General features: G+C 44.0%; 2 protein-coding genes across 2 annotated transcripts in view; one reads left to right on the top strand and one right to left on the bottom strand.

The window, feature by feature from the left end:
- Window positions 1-10,752, top strand: part of T265_06455 (hypothetical protein) — a gene marked incomplete at both ends in the record, with an annotated part of 13,625 nt that extends 2,873 nt beyond the window's left edge. Inside the window, one exon of the mRNA XM_009171723.1 lies at window positions 10,693-10,752. Within this exon, the coding sequence (XP_009169987.1) occupies window positions 10,693-10,752 (60 nt within the window). The remainder of the gene's footprint in view (window positions 1-10,692) is intronic.
- Window positions 1-17,988, bottom strand: part of T265_06456 (hypothetical protein) — a gene marked incomplete at both ends in the record, with an annotated part of 58,287 nt that overhangs the window by 25,094 nt on the left and 15,205 nt on the right. The window contains 5 exons of the mRNA XM_009171724.1: window positions 3,950-4,488; window positions 8,445-8,608; window positions 11,634-11,922; window positions 14,165-14,531; window positions 14,779-15,012. Coding sequence (XP_009169988.1) covers window positions 3,950-4,488; window positions 8,445-8,608; window positions 11,634-11,922; window positions 14,165-14,531; window positions 14,779-15,012 — 1,593 coding nt within the window. The remainder of the gene's footprint in view (window positions 1-3,949; window positions 4,489-8,444; window positions 8,609-11,633; window positions 11,923-14,164; window positions 14,532-14,778; window positions 15,013-17,988) is intronic.

The following is a 17,988-nucleotide window of genomic DNA, read 5'->3' as shown; positions in this document are numbered from 1 at the left end:
TCAAACCCTCAAAATCTGGATCATTTGAAAAACCAGAGAATATTCTTCAGTGTCAAATCATGTCAAGCAGACATGTGAGGATTTGAAATTCACAAAGGTTCAATTCTTTTGCGTCCAAGAGTTTGTGGGTGTTTCTCGGGCTGCTAAGTTGCACCTGTGAGGAGCATCAACCTACAATCTAGCAGGTCATGAAAACGATACGAATAAGTCGACCTCAGGACAGCTATGTAGTCATTTCTGACTACAGGCCGTGCTTTAGTACTTCAGAACCACATAACTAGGCAAAAACATGATGTAACTATTAATTCAGAAACGTTTAAAAGACGTACACGAAATTTTGTCCGCTGCGATTCTAACAAAATAAACCAAAACACCCAGAATTTTGGCACCAAATCTCGCTGCTTCAACATAGTCCATTGTCGGACAGAGAAGAAACTTTTGATCTTAGACGGTTTTCAGCAACCTTATGAGTAGCATATTACATGTAGACAACACCCTGTCCTCTTGAGATTCACAGTTATGTTTTACGTGACGTAGCAAACCAAGGTGTGAACTGAACTACGCCGCACTCATTGCCCATTTATGTCCCTGGATTCTGTGCTTCCTGGAAAATTACAGATAGCGAAATTTGTCAAAATTTTTTCTTCCTCTTGAGATTCACAGTTATGTTTTACGTGACGTAGCAAACCAAGGTGATGATTGAACTACGCCGCACTCATTGCCCATTTATGTCCCTGGATTCTGTGCTTCCTGGAAAATTACAGATAGCGAAATTTGTCAAATGGTAATTTTTTCTTTTGCCTCCAAATCTTGCGGGTCAAAATAAAGTAAATGGTGTTGTGAAAATGAGCTGGGTGTATAATTTTGTCGTGGAATGGTGCTGCAGATGCGAAACCAGCCTCCGCAGTGTTAAAAAAGCTAAACTCTTCTAAATTTGCCCATTCACTCGAGAGCAGTAATAGACAGGTGTGTTTGTCTGCCGGTACTTGAGGCAGGACAGAATAAACTCTTTTGTTTAGAACATCAATAAGGAAAGTAGGGAGACCAACACATCAAACCATGCAAAACGCACCAGCTAACAGCAGTATGAGCAAATAAACAGGAATCCATTCCGCAGATTCCAGGCATACCAAACCGCAACCACTAAAGCATGTTCTCATAATACCATGCGTATCACATGACGAATCATCCTAGTTTTTCCAGAGAACTCTCCTGGAAATATGCCATGTATTGAACACAGTAACTTAAGGATGAACAAAGCCTCGTTTCCCACAAAACATTCTCAGATAGGACCAGCATGCTCCCACAGAACAACCCAGGTAAGATTCAACATCTTCAGTGTGGATTCAAAAATAAAGAATGGGAAGAGGAATAGACTGTTCGCCAGATAAACTCCAGCAGCGGCACCCTTGTCGAGCAGTAAATCTTGCATGCAGATTAAACCACAATAATCCAGTTACCGATCGGAGACATCAAACAAAGTACTTTTAGTGATCTGGGTACACTGTTTGCTTGGCGGCACAGATCCCCGTTGGAAAGCACACACATACAGAGTGGATTTTCCTTCAGAAAGCTAAACGTTGTAGATATCGAATTTAATAAGGCTTGAAAAGTCAGTCAATGAAAGCTGGGAGTCCCAAGTACACACATTTGTGGGCATAGTAGAAAGCAAGACAAGGTAACGATCACCGGAAGAATAAATATATCCCCGGAGCACGGAGATAGCAACCTGTTTCTTGTATCAGCTGAAACCAAGCGTACATTTCACGTGATCCACTGCGGGTATTACCCACGAAGGTAACGCAATAGTAATGGAACACGGAAAGACAAATCGATACTTCATTCATTTTTATAATATCATTAATGAGAACAAGTTAAAGTACTGATCACGCTACGCGTTAAATATCCTAAATAAGCGGTGATGGATCATTAAAGTGAGTGCATGCTGCGTCGACCAAGAAGGAGTGTTTGCATACTCCTGCTCTTCTATCAACTGCTGGCTGCCAATAACAGCTTGGCGCCACTGTCGAAATGCGGCTCGAGACAACCTGCCTTCGTGCATACGACCACGTGATCAAGCAAGTAAGGAATGCGTAGGTCAGTGTAAAACCCTACGATGATGTCGATTGAGCCAAGTTACCAAAGCAGGAACTTGATACAATTCATCTGGTTCATTTATGCCCATACGCAGACAGGCGCAACGCCGCGCCATCATGCATAGTAAGGTGCACACATGTATGGGCCAGGGAAGCAAGTACTCCCTGAAACGCGAAGCCGAATGTTGCCACTACTGGACAGCTTCGTGTGAAGCTCGCTTTGATAAAACTGGTCCAGTCACTCGGCATCGAACCGTATATTATGAGTACGAGCAGCTCGATGAGGCGATGAAGTTCGCTGCCAGGTTTGTTTCACAAACACTCAGACTCTTCCGAGAAAGCCCGAAGTTCTTCCTTGTTGGATTCAAGTTAATCAGGCCACTCTAAATGTAAATAACGGATAGCAACCAAGCTGAGCAGCATAGTTCACTCATGTTTGGCTAAAATCCCATTGTTAGAATGGACAACCGCCATGGAAAAGTGGTAGTGGTTTAGAAATGACCACCACAAGACCGGAAGAAGCCTCATCTGTAAACTCACCAAATACCATATTTATTTCACCCAGTTTTGTGTCTATGATTCCAGAGTCATTTTTTGTACAATCAACATGATTTCGTCCCCACGAATTCAGAAATGTAAACTCTCTATCTGTGAGTGACATTATGACAAAAAACCTGGTTCCATAAAAATAACCAAGAAAAGTTGCTTCAAGTCACAGTGACACTTTCCGCGTCGATCGAACGAGTGACCTGAATGAAACATATCGCTGGATCCAAGTGAAGCATACGGAAAACTGGTGACCAGCCAACATCGTGATAATGTGCGAAAATACCGTTCCGAAAATAAGAACTTAAGGTAGCTTTCCAACTGTCTATCAAGACGCGTATACGTCTATCATCGAATTCTCACATGAGGAACAGTGACTTTAATGCAGGTACACTAAGCAGGAGTGCAAGAAGATGCTTGCGACAGCATAATGCTTCGTTTCCTATTCATCCCACTTTAACAGGAAAAAACACGCCAAAGAAACATGCTGCCCTTCTTGCATAATCATGGTAGGAGTTTTCCGTTGCCCACAAAATGAGGCTTCCGTCCTGTACTTAACTTCAGTTTGTCAGAATCATAGTGACAGGTGAGATAGTTGAAAAGTGTCTATGACGAGTTGCATGCTGTTATTCTCAAAAGACAGTCCTTTGTACGGTAAAACCGTTCTATTAGGGTAATGGTCTTTATAGATGAAGTGTAATCTGTATCATTGGAAACAAACTAGAGACTGGGAAGAAGTCCCTCATCTGGAGAGAGCCCACAACTCATAAATTTGTCAAACACATGCACCAAAAGGGGATCACAGCTGAACGATTTAGCTCAATTTACCCTGAGCCGACCATTAAGATCGCTAGTCACCAGCCTGATGCATGAAAATTCACTTTGTGGCAGCTTCAGTTGAGGAAGTATCGTAGCGCTGCTCCATAGCCACCAACTACGATTAGACCAAAAACGACACTGGGAAGTTTGTGAAAAAGAAACTGTCTGCGTAAGCAATCCCTCTGAAAATACAGGTAGGTTAGTGCACCAAAAGCCAACCAAAGAGTTACTCATGAGGTCTTGCAAAAAAGTGTACAGCTATCATAAATCAACCAACGATATCGACAGCAAAAGTAGCCACGCCACAGATTAGTACCTTGGACGATGACGCCTCGTGAACAGGGAAAAAGGGACAACACTGATATCCTCGGGCTTCTGATACACGTCACAAAAAAAACCATTGACTTGCGAGAGATCAGAACACCTGTGACGAAACACCCGGAGTTAGTCGAACAGTCTGCTATAGATGCCACCAAATTCCCACCAACCTGACTGTTCGTCATACGTGAAAGCATGGACCTGCGACGGCGTGTGTTTTCACTTGAGGTGCATGAATCACGCCCTGAGATAAAGTGCCGATGGTCACGGAAAGCAGGAGCTCCAACAGATAGAGGCTTAAGATAGGATAGTGGTAATTCCGGATTGGGATAAGAAAATGACTTTTTATGGCGACGAGATGATGGCTTGCGTGAAACGGATGTGCGACATGAAGTGCTTTCATCCTTGAAGGAAACCCAACGCACTATTTCAATGACGAATGGTTTATGAAGAGAGCTAGTCACCTGGGGAGAACTGCCTTTCCTTCTGTCTGACATTGCGGTGTTCATAAAGCGTCCCTCGTGACCCATTAAAGTCTGCGGTTCGGCTGAAGAGTGAGTTGAGTAGGCGGTCTCAGTGGCTCTCGGCGTTAGCGTAGCAGAACCAGAGCTGACTGGGCGAGTGACATTGAGTAGCTGACCGCTCTTAAGCAGTCGAGCCCAAAGGCGCACGTTGATGTTTAATTCACAGGAACGTGGAATATCGCGGCCTATTAAACAAAAGAAAGCAGAAAAGAACGAGAAAGCTCAAGGCTTGATAAACCATTGGTTAGTTTCATTACGTAGTTAGCAGTGCTGGTAAATGTAAGTTGCAGAAACGATCGGATCATGTATATGTAACAAGGATACCGTTCTAAATCCATAGTCCTGTGGTGCGATCACCGACTGAAAGATTGTTTCCCAAATAGTGAACTGCTCCAGATGTCCCTGTTACACATTAACGGTTTTCATCGAAATTCGAAAAACTGGTCAAAATATTCTTGATAAACCATTGGTTAGTTTCGTTACGTAGTTAGCAGTGCTGGTAAATGTAAGTTGCAGAAACGATCGGATCATGTATATGTAACAAGGATACCGTTCTAAATCCATAGTCCTGTGGTGCGATCACCGACTGAAAGATTGTTTCCCAAATAGTGAACTGCTCCAGATGTCCCTGTTACACATTAACGGTTTTCATCGAAATTCGAAAAACTGGTCAAAATATTGGTAAGACGAATACATTTATGGGTTGCCGATCTTCCTCAGTTGATGACGCCGTTTCTTACCTCACCGGATTTACTGGTTCCGTGTTACGTCCCGTGGTCTCTGTGAGGACCACTAGTGTCTCAGTCAGGTCACTGAGAAATGTCTTTCAGGTCAAAATATTGGTAAGACGAATACATTTATGGGTTGCCGTCAAACATGCATTTTGACGCTAACGACAGTTTCGTTAGATAATTTCACCGTGTTTTGACTCAATTTCTCTCCACATGCAATGCTGATGTTTACTCGTTGGAACGATCGAGTATCAAAATTCTGTGATTCTATCACCGACCTGTTCTCTGTCAATCCTGACTCGTTCCGTGCTGTTACTACTGGGTTAACTCACTCCAGTTGGATCGTTTGCACCACGTTACGAACTGCGCGCCTTCCTGGGAATTCACGCCCAAATAGCATCCTCAAAACAAACTGAATCCCTGACACAGAAACATCTGGCTTTCCAATCGTTGGTTAATAAGCAGCATATCCGTTGCATCAGGTGTGAAATAAAATCCCGTTAAAACAAGGTCGCTGACCTGGGGAAAAGAATGAATGTCTCCAAAAAGTCGCCCTTGGGATATTTCGGTTATTGAGGTAAAAACACCTAGTTAAAACAAATTAACAAAACTGCATACCCAAAAATGCTCTTCGATATGCTACAAAGTAAAAAACAGCTAGTAATTGAGAGTGAACTAGTGAGGATCAATGAAGCTGATTTTGTGCTATCAGGTGTAAACAAATTTTAGATTTTGTTGCCGTTTCGATGGCTTTCATCCGCTATGCATTATCAGTGTCATTGATAGCAAGGCTAGGGCTGAACACCAGAGCCTATACGGCAAGCAGCTAGTAACTAGTCTGCATCAAAACTGGCTTGAAGTTGATTAGTTTCGATCACGTTCTATCGGGTTGAACAGTGCTGAAGAACCACAGGGTAACCTATTCAGTCTGCATTGTTTAGGTCTTGGGCAATACGTGGGTGCACTGAACTGAACCGGATAATCCCACACATAGGACGAAGGTGGATTCCAGAGCATTCTTGAATGGCCGACATGTATGATTGGTGCTCCTGATTTAGCATACTTGTTATTGTCTAACGAGTCATGACTAATTGCTGAAATGTCTGCCACAAGATACGGGCCGTAACCTTTGCAACGTGCCGTCAAAATCTACTTGACTCACCGCAGAAACGAGATAAAATGATTTTAAACGAAGGAATTTGTTTCTTCCAACCCTCTGTATCGGTTTTCCAAGAGTGTATTCTATTCTGGTACTCTGTACATCGTACAGATGTGTAAAGGATATCTCCGGTTTGCTGTTTTATTCTTTCACAGCCTTACTATTGGATCTTGCATCAGCCGTTTGATGTACGTCCGATTTTATGGTGGGCTGCGTAATGTTGGTAGTTTTAAGTTCTGTTCCGCCTAAATTAGCTTCGCAGCCATTTATGGGCTCTGATGGCCCCTTGACCACATGACATGATCAGCCTCATTGAGGGGAAACAGGTAAGCCAAAGGGTACTTAGCTGAGCAATACACGCAGGAGGCGCGATCCTGCAGTCTAATTCCCAGTAAACTAATAACCCCAAAATGCGCCTCTGATTTGAGTTTGGACCTGCAACACAACACCCTCCTAATAATGACAATGAAGATCGGGACAGCTCGCGCACCGACTACCGGCCAAAAGGTTGGTTTGGGATCAACCTTGGTTTTTTGAGTGCTCTGTACTGACTAAGCCTTTCGTGAGGCCTTCAGATGCTTTGGCAACCACGAATCGGAATACCACAGTGTGGTGAACTGCTGTATGAACCCTGGTCGCATTACCTTGGTCACATTTACAAAAAATGCAGCTCTGATGGGATGACACTAGCAAAAGTCCGTCGTTATTGTAAACACCCGTAGAGATGCCATCCACCACCTGATTGGAGCCTTATGTGGTTCTTACTCCAAGCTCCGAGTTGGGATGTCGGGCACGCATCTGCAGGAATTGAAAATACATACTATACGAATGCTTCGTTAATACGATTTTAAAGGCTCACGGTACAACATTCTGACTGGAATGAATTAACTCGGGCCACCAATTCTTAACCTCTAACTTGCTCTCCTCCATACCTTCATCACCACAACTAACCAAAACTTTCCGGCGACCTATTTTGCAACGCTTCTGTTCTAAGGATGGAGTTCGCCTATAATATATTTCACAGCTTTCGAAGGAAACATTTGTACTCCAGAATCTCTTGTGTTTTGCATTCAACTCAACCCACCGAAATATCTCTGCTGTATTTACCAAGCACGAAGTGACAATAGTGTATTCTCTCTTTCATATTTGTTAAACACTAACTGCAAACAGTTTAACTTCAGATGGAAAGTATGTATTCTCGGCGACATCACCGTTCAAGTTGTTTTCTTAGTAATCTTTCCCATTCCCCTACAGCCCATGGTGTATGCCTTCAGTACACTTTCCCGTCGAACGGTTGTATTCCAGAAGGTTCTGTGGTTTCTACTGAAATAATCAAGAGCAGCCCTCCTAATTCCAGATTCCCTCTCACAATTCATTCATCTGGAAGTTACAAATCTCTTCTCTCCTTGGGGTGCTGGTTCACCGGTCATATGTTTGTTCTCCCACCTGGAACACTTGGCAGCCTGACGGGGACTGACGGGTATGTGGACCGTCTTACCAAACTTCTCATGTACGAGCTACACAATTTAGTTCACTGGATATGAAGCTACCTACATATCTTGAAATACTAATGAGTGGCGCTGCCTCTGTGATGCAGTTGCTCGTGAATCTTTGTTTTCCATCGCACGCTACTCCTCCTATACACAAATGTTTCGTTTCTCCTTCTATCGACATCTTTGGACTATGCATTATTTGTGGTCGAATCGTTTCTAACGATCCGTACTAGTTCCCTCGTGTGATGATGGTAAAAGACATCACGGCTCTGAACACAGAACTTACCAGCATCCTTGATAAGCCTTAAACCGATGAAATAACATTCATAGGCTGTATCGACTTCTCTATTCTGCTCCAATCCGAACTTACAGCATCCATAGAATCCACTACCATTAGACAATGCTTTTTTAGCAGTAACACTCGCAGACAGGGTAACACCTGCTCACTACACCTTTCAGAAGCATCAGAACAAACATATAAGGGGAAGATGGGAGCTAGCTGGATAACAAATGAGGTATAAATGTAGAAAACAAAGGATTCATTGTAACAACTCTGCGCCGATTCTGTCCTCCTTTCAGTCATGTACGAGACGTTTGGGTTAATGTTTTTAGTTAGACAGAGAATGAAAGACAAGTTGCCCCAATTCACAAGTTCATTGAGAATGCTCTCGTATTGTTGAAGGCTAAAATGAATCGAAAAAGCGATAACGACTAGGATTGGTGCCCAGTTGAAATTCACACCACAGAGGGATGCTAACCTTTCCGTTTGGAGAACAGACGCTGTTGTCTCCGGAGGCGGGCAACGGGTTTCGTCAGAAGAGGGTCCGTGAATTTCAGCACCAGGAAAACATTGCCTTTGGGTAACATCTCTAGGACAAGAGGCGAGGACTGACAACCAAGGAAATCCTCCAGACGGAGATATCTGCAAAGGAAAGGAAACAGAGCGATGAATGAACTATACAGATAACTGTGTTTCTATGACCAACGTGTTTACAGGAAAACAGCCTTCCACTTCATCCAGCAGACAGAGTTTATTTTGCTTCAGTTGTGAACATCGACGGTAAATCACTCCGGCGGAAAACGTCCTAAGCAGTATTGAATTCTACGAGTGAGCACTGGTGAATTGGCATGAAAGTAATCAGTCAAGGATGGAGTGAGGGAAGGGAATGCAGAACCGTGAAAAACGAATGATAGATGGGAAGGAGAATAACACATGAGAGGATACGGAAAAACGTCGAACAAAACCAACACAGAACCAACCACGTTGTTGGTGCATGTAGGCTGCTGACCCGAACAACTAATTGGGATGATAACTTAGATCTCAAACCAGTAGACCACATCCATCAACACAGTACAGTAAAGACCTCGAACTGGCTACACTTTCTATCCAGATTATTTAAACAAGGTCAAGAAGTGGAGACATATCGGAATAATTGTGCTAGGCTAGCACCAAGTCCTTCCCATCCTCCTTTATTCTTTTTGTCATCATAAAGCTTTTAAACAAATTATGGTTGTAAGTCAGCGGAGCGCCAGTGTTAAACACGGAAGTTGTGTTGTCTCTGATGACGATAAAGATGGCTCGTATGGAAGGCTATCAGCACGTGGAAGACTGCAAAATCGATGTATGAAACTCACATATTTCTTTGGAATGTTACGATGGTTTTAATGGAACCGTGACCACTACAGGCAGCCTGGATACATTAGAGACAACAAGTATTTAATTATGGTACTCAACTACCAATCAGCCGGGCTCAACAGCGAATGCAGCTAGGGTTACCATAAACCAGAGCTCAGTTTTCAGGGGTGTTTGAGGAACAGAGACGTGGCACTGGTGTTTAATACTGGCAATCCTTAGAGTGTTTCACACCACATGGCAATTTGTTTCTTACTGTTATATGGAGAAATGAATTTGAGCGGCACGACGAGGAAGGGTCCAGAAACCTGAGTCGGGAGTGGATCTTGGCATATATTCGGCCATCACTGAGGACACATTATTTGGCAAAAATGGTAGTAAAGTGGAACTAGGCATTCAACGAAACTAAAAGCAAACTAAACCTCAAGTCAAACCTCAAGTCAAATGGAGGTTCAAATCCAGTCACGGACTTCCAAACAAATGCCACTGCGTAACTGCAGTTTACGGCCAATGTGCATTTTTGGGGAATAGTATAGATTGTCGGAGTAAGTGTCTGGGTGCGTAAGCAACACAGAATGTTGAGGTTCTTCAATGTCTATTGTTTCTTATTGAATTGGTAAAATAGATTAAGCGGGTTCGTGAAATATCACCGTCAACGGTGATGTTGCTGGTCATGGCGATGACGACGAGGATAGTCATAGTCTGACCCTATAGAGCGAAGACCATTAGAAATTATGGATGCCTCGTTTGTACCGTTGTAATCGTTCAGCTGTAGCACCTTTTCGGTGCCTAACTACCATGCCACCAGAAGTAACCACGAGGGCTGGGATACTGCCAAGTTGCCTAAGCCTACACGTGGGAAGTCGAGAGGGAGATGTCGGGTTCGAAACACGGAACTTCCGGTCAGTAATTTCGCGCTCTAACCACTGAGCAGTCTCGCCTCGTTTGTACCAGGCACTAGTGACTCGGAACCTTGTGAAATGTGGGAGCCATAACAAATCCAACTGTAACCGATAGACAGGTTGTGTACAGAGACACAGAGCATTCAGTTAAAGCTAGAGACAACAATATGATCCCCAAAAGTTGAATTTGTTCCGGGGTCGTTATAACGGCCAAGTGAATAATGACATCTTGCTTATACCTTAATCGATCAGACAAGTAACCACCACTTGATTATTGACGAATATATTCATCAATCTGAAGCGGAAGTCAAGAGACCGAGCTTTCTCCAACTCTGTCGAATCCTAAGAGGCCAGTGCACCACATTTTTCTGGGGGATTTGTAGCTTGTTTGACGTTCGAACCAACCCTAGTTAATTTATCTTGGTCCCATTAAATTAACAGCGTTACTTTCTCACTCTATCTGTTCAACAGTGGCTAACCAGCACAGATAGCGTTGAAGTAACGGATCAAATGACGGTTTTTGTGCGGTAGGTGACGAAGCCTGCCTACACGGAAATAAGCAATCATTTGCAGGTTAAGTCTGTGGTAACCGGAGACTCAACTGAAATTCAAATGAACATCTCGTGTATCATAGGATTCAAGTGAATATGCTGCACAAAATCCATCCCATATTTCGGTTGCAACGAAGGTTAGGATTTTTCTTGATGCTTCTCATAAGGGAGACTCTTTCTGACAAAACATTTGGTCATAACAGACATCTAATCATTTATAAGAATGGATTCCCCACATGGCCAGAAAAATGAACAACCAGAACAGTAATTTGCATACGCCCCAGAGAAAATACGATATGTGGGCAACTAAAACCTGTACCTACTATCGCTACATGGTGGACTGTGCAATCATTTCATCATAGCTAGCAGCATCGGATCGCAGACCTCGCACAAACAAGTAAAGGGCGACCGTGTCAAAGGTCACTTCTGGGCATCAAAGCTACTCGCTGATGTCCACGTGACCAAAGTAAAAACACTAAACGGACACGTTAATATTGGTCAGGTTGAGACAAGTGAAATATCTTTCAATAGGTCTCGTCAAGCTGTACGTGCATCTTCACAAAATTGTACAAAATAGTGTTGCGTTTTCACCAAAACCTAATACGAGAACTAGGACGAAGATGAGGAAAATAACAGTCCGCATAGATTGAAGAATGTTCTACCTGACAAAAAACCCGGCTGATTCGACTGGTGGGATCTCAAGACACTTCAACTTAATTTACTGAGCACCAGGGTCTGCAGGGTAAAGAATAACTTAGTTTCTGGGTCATAATGTGTTCTACTATTCAAAAGAAGCCCTAATAATTAACAGCATGAAAATTTAAGAGACCTCAGGCTAACGTTAATCTTCATTCAACTCACGTGACAGCTCCCAATACCCAATCTAATCCAGACACATAACTGTCTGATGGACCATAAATACTTGGCCTCGTCATGGTGCCCGCCGAAGAAGACAGGGTTGCTGAACTGACGCTAACCTGTGGAGAACCGACAGGAGAGAAGACTCGCCTCCAGAACACCTGTACTTGCAACTCTTTGGCTTGATCCAAGCTAAACTCTGTCTGCACGTCCCAACACTGTTGCCCGGGTGGTCGCCAATTGGATTCCCATACTTGTTTGTTATCGATGAGGAAGCAGCACCGCACATCCGCTGCGAACGAAATAGAAGAAATTACTGCGCTGACAGTCCGGGTTTATCAGACATGCAAAGAATCAATAAGCCTGGACTATTCTCACAAACATTGGCAAATGTATACCAGCAGCTGCTGTCTATCCAACCCACCAGTCTATAAGGATCACATCTAGAACCAACAAGAGACCAGTTAAGGAATCAAATAAACCCTTGCCTCTAGGTAATGTCTTACATTGGCACAAGACACGAAGCACAGATAAGTAAATGGGCAGGTGTCCAAGATTTTGAAACGTTAGTGTATGAGCTCTAATAAGATGATACGAAGAGACACTACAGACTAAGTAAGTAGATATTGGACGGGCGGTGAGTGCGTACCACGTACGGTGCTGGAGGAAGTTTAAAGCTCGCCTCTATATGAACTGGTCTCGATACCACAGAAAGCACAGTAAATAGCTTAACTGCCGACAACGAATACACTCAAAAGTTAAAATTGACGATTTTAACTTGTGATATGTTTTTCGAGAGCACGAGCAGCTTTGTACGGAAGGTGAAAAATACTTGAATCTAAGAGCTCAGAAAAATACACAGCCTGCCAGGAAGGACAGATTCCTGAAGATCACCCCCAAAATACCCGAAACCCACTGAGACCTTCAAAATCCATTAAATGCCAATTATACAGCCTTGGATCAAGGTCACACAGTGCCGCTGTACTTTTCGCACTCACTCGCTTGTTCGCAATAAAGCTATTATGCTCCTTGTTGGCGTTTTTTTCGGCATCAGGCAGTCAGGCATAACACAGCCGATCCTAACCTCTCATGATAAACGATATCCCAAGATCTAAAGTAGCTGCCAGAGCTTTCGAAATTGTTTTCCGGACTGAGGAGTGAACCAGAGTTGGTTTTAGTTTAGTAATGAGGTGCATCGGAATGAAAAATCACATAATGAAAATCGTTCAGTTGTAACTCCTCTTCCGGTGCCTAGCTGCCATATCACCAGAATCAAGAGCGAGGGCGGAGATACTGCAAGGTTGCACAGGCCTAGACAAAAGCGGCCGAGATGCCTGTGTTAGGTTCCGACCACGGACTTTTCGGCCGGAAAGTTCACACCTTGACCACTGAGCTCAAAAAGAATAATATGAATCATGGGCCACCGTCCCTCCGCCTCTGATTAACCGTGTCATCTACCTCAGTTGCGTTAGGCTTCCTAATACATAAATCATTCCTGTTCCGATTGCGAGTTGCCAGCTATGAAATTCAATGAAAAAGGAACTGAAACTAGGATCAAGTTCCAATCTCTGGAACCCTCAAGGAGGGGTAAAATGGTATGGACCGGTGCTGACTGTTTGTGACGCGATGTACTTTCCTGCATTCTCAATTACCTCACATTTCTGAACAAATGGATCGGGAACAAATGTCTTTGCATCCCGGCAGCCGCCATCAGATGCCGTTACACAGTATCTACGTCGATGCGGTCAAGTCGGTTGCGAATGTATAAAACTCACAAGCGTGTAGGAGTCGCTAATGACCAAGCACTTCGAAATGAAAGCGAGTGATACAGGAGGGTAACCGTTTCTCCAACTTCGCCGCAACGATGAGTTTCTGATGGATTCTAGCCACTTCCTTGCTCAGGGAAATATTGACGGTAGTTTGTTCGGTGCATGGGTTTTGCTTATTAATGAGCAAATGTTTCCAAAAAGCCTTCGCGAACCAGAACTATCACATTTAGCCTACACAAAAAGGACTGCATGGCGCTGCACTTGGGACAACTACAGTCGCCTGTATTGAGTTTGCACATGAGGAAGCAGTTTCTCCATTCTGAATTTCCATGTATAAATGTTCGGCGTCAGTAGGGAACCTGAACTCACTAAAACTGTCCAAGAGATTTAAAGCGGACAAGTCGAAGAGCAAAAGCCAAATCACAGGCATTTCCTAACGGAGCGAAAAATGCATTAACTCGCCAAATGCGAAGGGAGAATCCCACGTTTATATTATATTATATATATATATATATACCACTTAGCTGAATCTGGTAAATTCGTCTCACCGTCTAACCGAATATCTGCTGGTTTAAACTCAAAACGATATAACATACATCTAAGAGATGGATACCAGTTGGAGAAAAAATAATATGAACACAGTTTTCACACCTCCTTGGGTGAGGGTTGTTGTTTTTTCTGAATGGGTCTCAATAAAATTCCTGTGATTCAAGGGGAATCAGAATATAAGGCTGACTGACGAAGAAGCGGGGGAAAATCACTTACCCCATTGGTTGTCCGATATGCGTGCAGTAAGTTCTTTCGCTGCGCCCGAATTATAAAAGGAGCCATTGCCCGTGAGATCGTTATGGACTAGTTCAAATGGGAAGGTATCCAACAGATCGTGACAACCAACACAGCGTACTTCTAGCGTGCCAGTAACTGCCGTGGGAGCACTGGGCATATGAAGAGTTCCTGAGGGTGGCGCAGGCTGTTGTGAACTCCACACGGAAGCCAACAATGTGGACAGTTCCGGATCACGACGAATCGCATCAACATCTTTGGATTTCTCTGGAGGGTTGTCCAAATGCGCAGACAATGCCAGCTGGAACAGGTACAACTTGTGCAACGACTCCCTGACATTGTGCAATGCCTGGATAATTAAAAAAGCGACATGCTTTGATAGAGAAACGAACTTGTAAAAGATGGGGTTTTGGCTTATATCTGAATTCACTGACATGGTCGATGATGAATCCAACGTGTAAATCACATCTGCGAAACATGTGACAAGGCAAAAACAATCAGACAGAGATAACACAACCGACTGAATAAGAATGCGGTGGAATTCATTACTTAACGGTTGACGGACGAGTAGCATGCATCAGAGAATAAAAACCCACCGCCAGCTTCCGTGTTTTGTCGGCATGTGTTTGGCTGTCCAGAAGTGCTTGCACGGCTTTTCGGCTTCCCTGTAACACTGCACGTTCAACACGACAACGGTGCGCCAAGTCGAACACTTTGGCTTTCCAATTTACTAGAGGATCGCGGGAATTAGCCATGGCTGGGACAGATCCGTTACTCAGCTGCCTAACATCCACGGTCTGCGAGCCCGTTCGGTTCAAAATATCACCGGACTACATAGGATGGAAAAAAATCACAGTGTAAATTGAGACAGCTGAAGAACCTTAGACAGGCCATAGCAAACAGGTACGAAAAAAGGGTTAGGATAAGGACAGAACCAAAGGACTTTCGAAGGGACAAAACAGAAGCTACTCTACAGAATAGCTATAGAGACACATGAGGTAAAAGTTGTGTTGCCTTCAGACCAGAATGAGCTGCCGATAGCATACAAGTGAGGTTGTGGAGATGACGACTCACAACGCTCATGGACCACAGAAAGCGTACCTTCATCCCAATTCAGTTCGGCTGGCCGATGACTGGAATGCGCTGGCTCCTAGCATATCAGAGATTGCAGCTACCCCTGTAGAGTACAGAGATTGTCACTCATTCATTTAGAGCTGAGCAAACTAAATAGTAATTTACAACAAAACCAGAGGCATAAAAGTTCTCTGAAGAAATTTTTGCTCAGAAGTACACGGCAACTGATCGACGTCTGGTTATGGATTATCTCTGGTTGATGACGGAACACCATTACTCACGCAAAAGAAATAACCAAGCCTAAGAGCGCAGTATAGAAATTAGCGTCAAGAGTTAGTGGTTCACAGAAAAAAGGCTACAAAGCAATGTCACTATCTTTGTCCTCATGCGTAAGGTGGCTAGGCGGCTTTCGCAAACAGATGAGCATACCGAAAGAGTAAATCAGCCTCGTAACGCTATGTATTTTCTGGACGTGTTGCGTCACAATATAATTCCTGAAAAGCTAGAATCTAAGACGAAGACGTCAACTACCAATCTAATTCCAATTTCAATCGATCATGGTTCACTTGAGGATAGCACGTGGAAGTATCATTTCACCAGCAACATTTTCACCTGGCATGAAAGAGATCAATGGAGAGCCCAATAAAAGCATTCGTAATCAGGTAGTAAACCGGGCGCCCAAATCATGAAAAGTACGCGACACCATACATGGACAGCAACAAGCGGTAAAACTAGCACCAGTAAGATACATTGCCAGATTGTGCTCGGTGAGGCAGATAGGCTAGCGCAAGCGATGACGACCTGCATGAATAGTTTACAGCAACTACATGACCGAAATCTCAGGTGTAAGTTGAAAGCAAACTTGGTGGGGCCTAGAAGACAGTCTTTCTAGGTTAGTTCGGAACTGTCAAAAGCAACGAATTTACGGCAAATCACATGAGTGGTCAATCAAACTGGCACAGGAGAAAACTATCCTACAATAAATGTACAGCTAAGTTTTGTGTGCCTCATACTTAGTCCAGCGTAGGCTGTGCGCACTTCACAGATTTCTAAAGTACAGAAGTAGTCATCGCGAGAATCAGCGTCACAACGTTCCAAACTATCGATGTCGCCATTGGGACCAAACGCTCAAAACAGAATCAGAAAGCAGGCATCATTGATTAACACACAGTTGAACGATTACACCGGATTGCAAACAGTAAAAAAAATGAAAAATGGAAAACAAGGTAACAGGACACTTTCAAACTGCGAACAGTTAGCCGAAGCAGAGAGCTGATAACTCACGGCAAACACCCACAGTCGAACTGGCCATTGAAAACCGCTTGTACTTAGCGGTCCATGGTGCTAAATAGTTCGAACGAAGTTATGAGAAAACTGGTGCTGAAGGGTGAAGCATATTGGGTTTAGATATTTATAAAAGTGTGAAGAAAAGCATGATGTACAGACGAGAACACGATTGCGTTGTCGGGACAGTGTAGAAATCGAGTAACTACTGGCTGTTCGCCGATGAGTAGTTTCACATGTCTCATCCCGAATGTCACGAAATCCACATTGGACATCATCAGCACCATTATCGACAACAGTACACCGGTTAACAATACTGTCACTCAACGGCCATACAACCATGAAAAATGCCCTAGCACACATTCGCAGGGGGAGAAGGTTGAACTTGGCGAAAACCATAGAGAACAAGGTATCTACACTAATAACAGAGGACTGAACAAATCTGAACATCATGGCGGAGTAAAAATATACCAGTGGAGTTGACCGAACACACCTTGCTAAGCCTAAACGCGTTGCTAGCCCGTTCAACTAGGAAGTGACGGCGCCTTTGATAGGGAGACCCGTTAGATACCACGCTCTATAAAGCTTCGAACGACGGGCGTGGAGAATAACATGGGTCCAAACTAGGAAGATAAGAACATCGCTCAGATGTGGTGAGTGATGACATACAATCAGTGGACAAGTGCTAGCTTACCACAATCATTCCGAGGTGCCTATACCTCCAGACATTCAACTAACAACAAGAACGACACTGACATCGGTTGGCNNNCAGTGAGGATCACGCGGTCTCCATCCTGGAAGGCGAGTAGCACCGACAGCACCCAAGCGTTTCGTGATCTCCCTCATACTCCTCTGCCAAGTCAAGGGTTGGCCACCTCTCTGTTTACACCACTCTGAATTCGGCATGGAAAACAGCACTCTCTTCGGCAAACGGTGGGATCGGCATACGAAACACATGTCCCAACCAACGCAGCTTCTGGTGCCGGACACATTCTTCAATGGAAGTACCCGTTGCACAACCAAACGCGCTTTCTAACTGCCTCATTACGGATTCGCCGACACCAGCCCACACGAGCTACGGTTCTGAGACGACTGTCGAACACCTGAGTGCGTCTCAGGTCTGCTGCCCGAATAGGCCAAGTCTCATAGCCATACAACAAAACAGCCCGTACTGTAGCTTGATACACACGTCCCTTCAGATTCAGGGATGAACCACTCTGATACCATAGGTGTCTCAAATTAGCACGCGCAGCCCGAGCCCTGCAAATTCGTGCAATAACCTCATCTGTTAAAATTAACAGAACTTCCAAGATACGTAAAACGCTCCCCAACTTCCAGTACCTCTCCCTGGATTGTAAGGGGCGTGTTCAGTGACTGCACGTCCACAAGCAGGACCTTACACTTTGTGGGTGCAAAGTGCATACCAAAGGACGGGATGACTTTGGTCA

The sequence above is a fragment of the Opisthorchis viverrini genome (assembly GCF_000715545.1).
Source record: "Opisthorchis viverrini unplaced genomic scaffold opera_v5_137, whole genome shotgun sequence".
NCBI classification, from domain to species: domain Eukaryota; kingdom Metazoa; phylum Platyhelminthes; class Trematoda; order Opisthorchiida; family Opisthorchiidae; genus Opisthorchis; species Opisthorchis viverrini.
The sequence above is the reverse complement of the archived record's forward strand: the minus strand, read 5'-3'. Positions and strand labels throughout refer to the sequence as shown.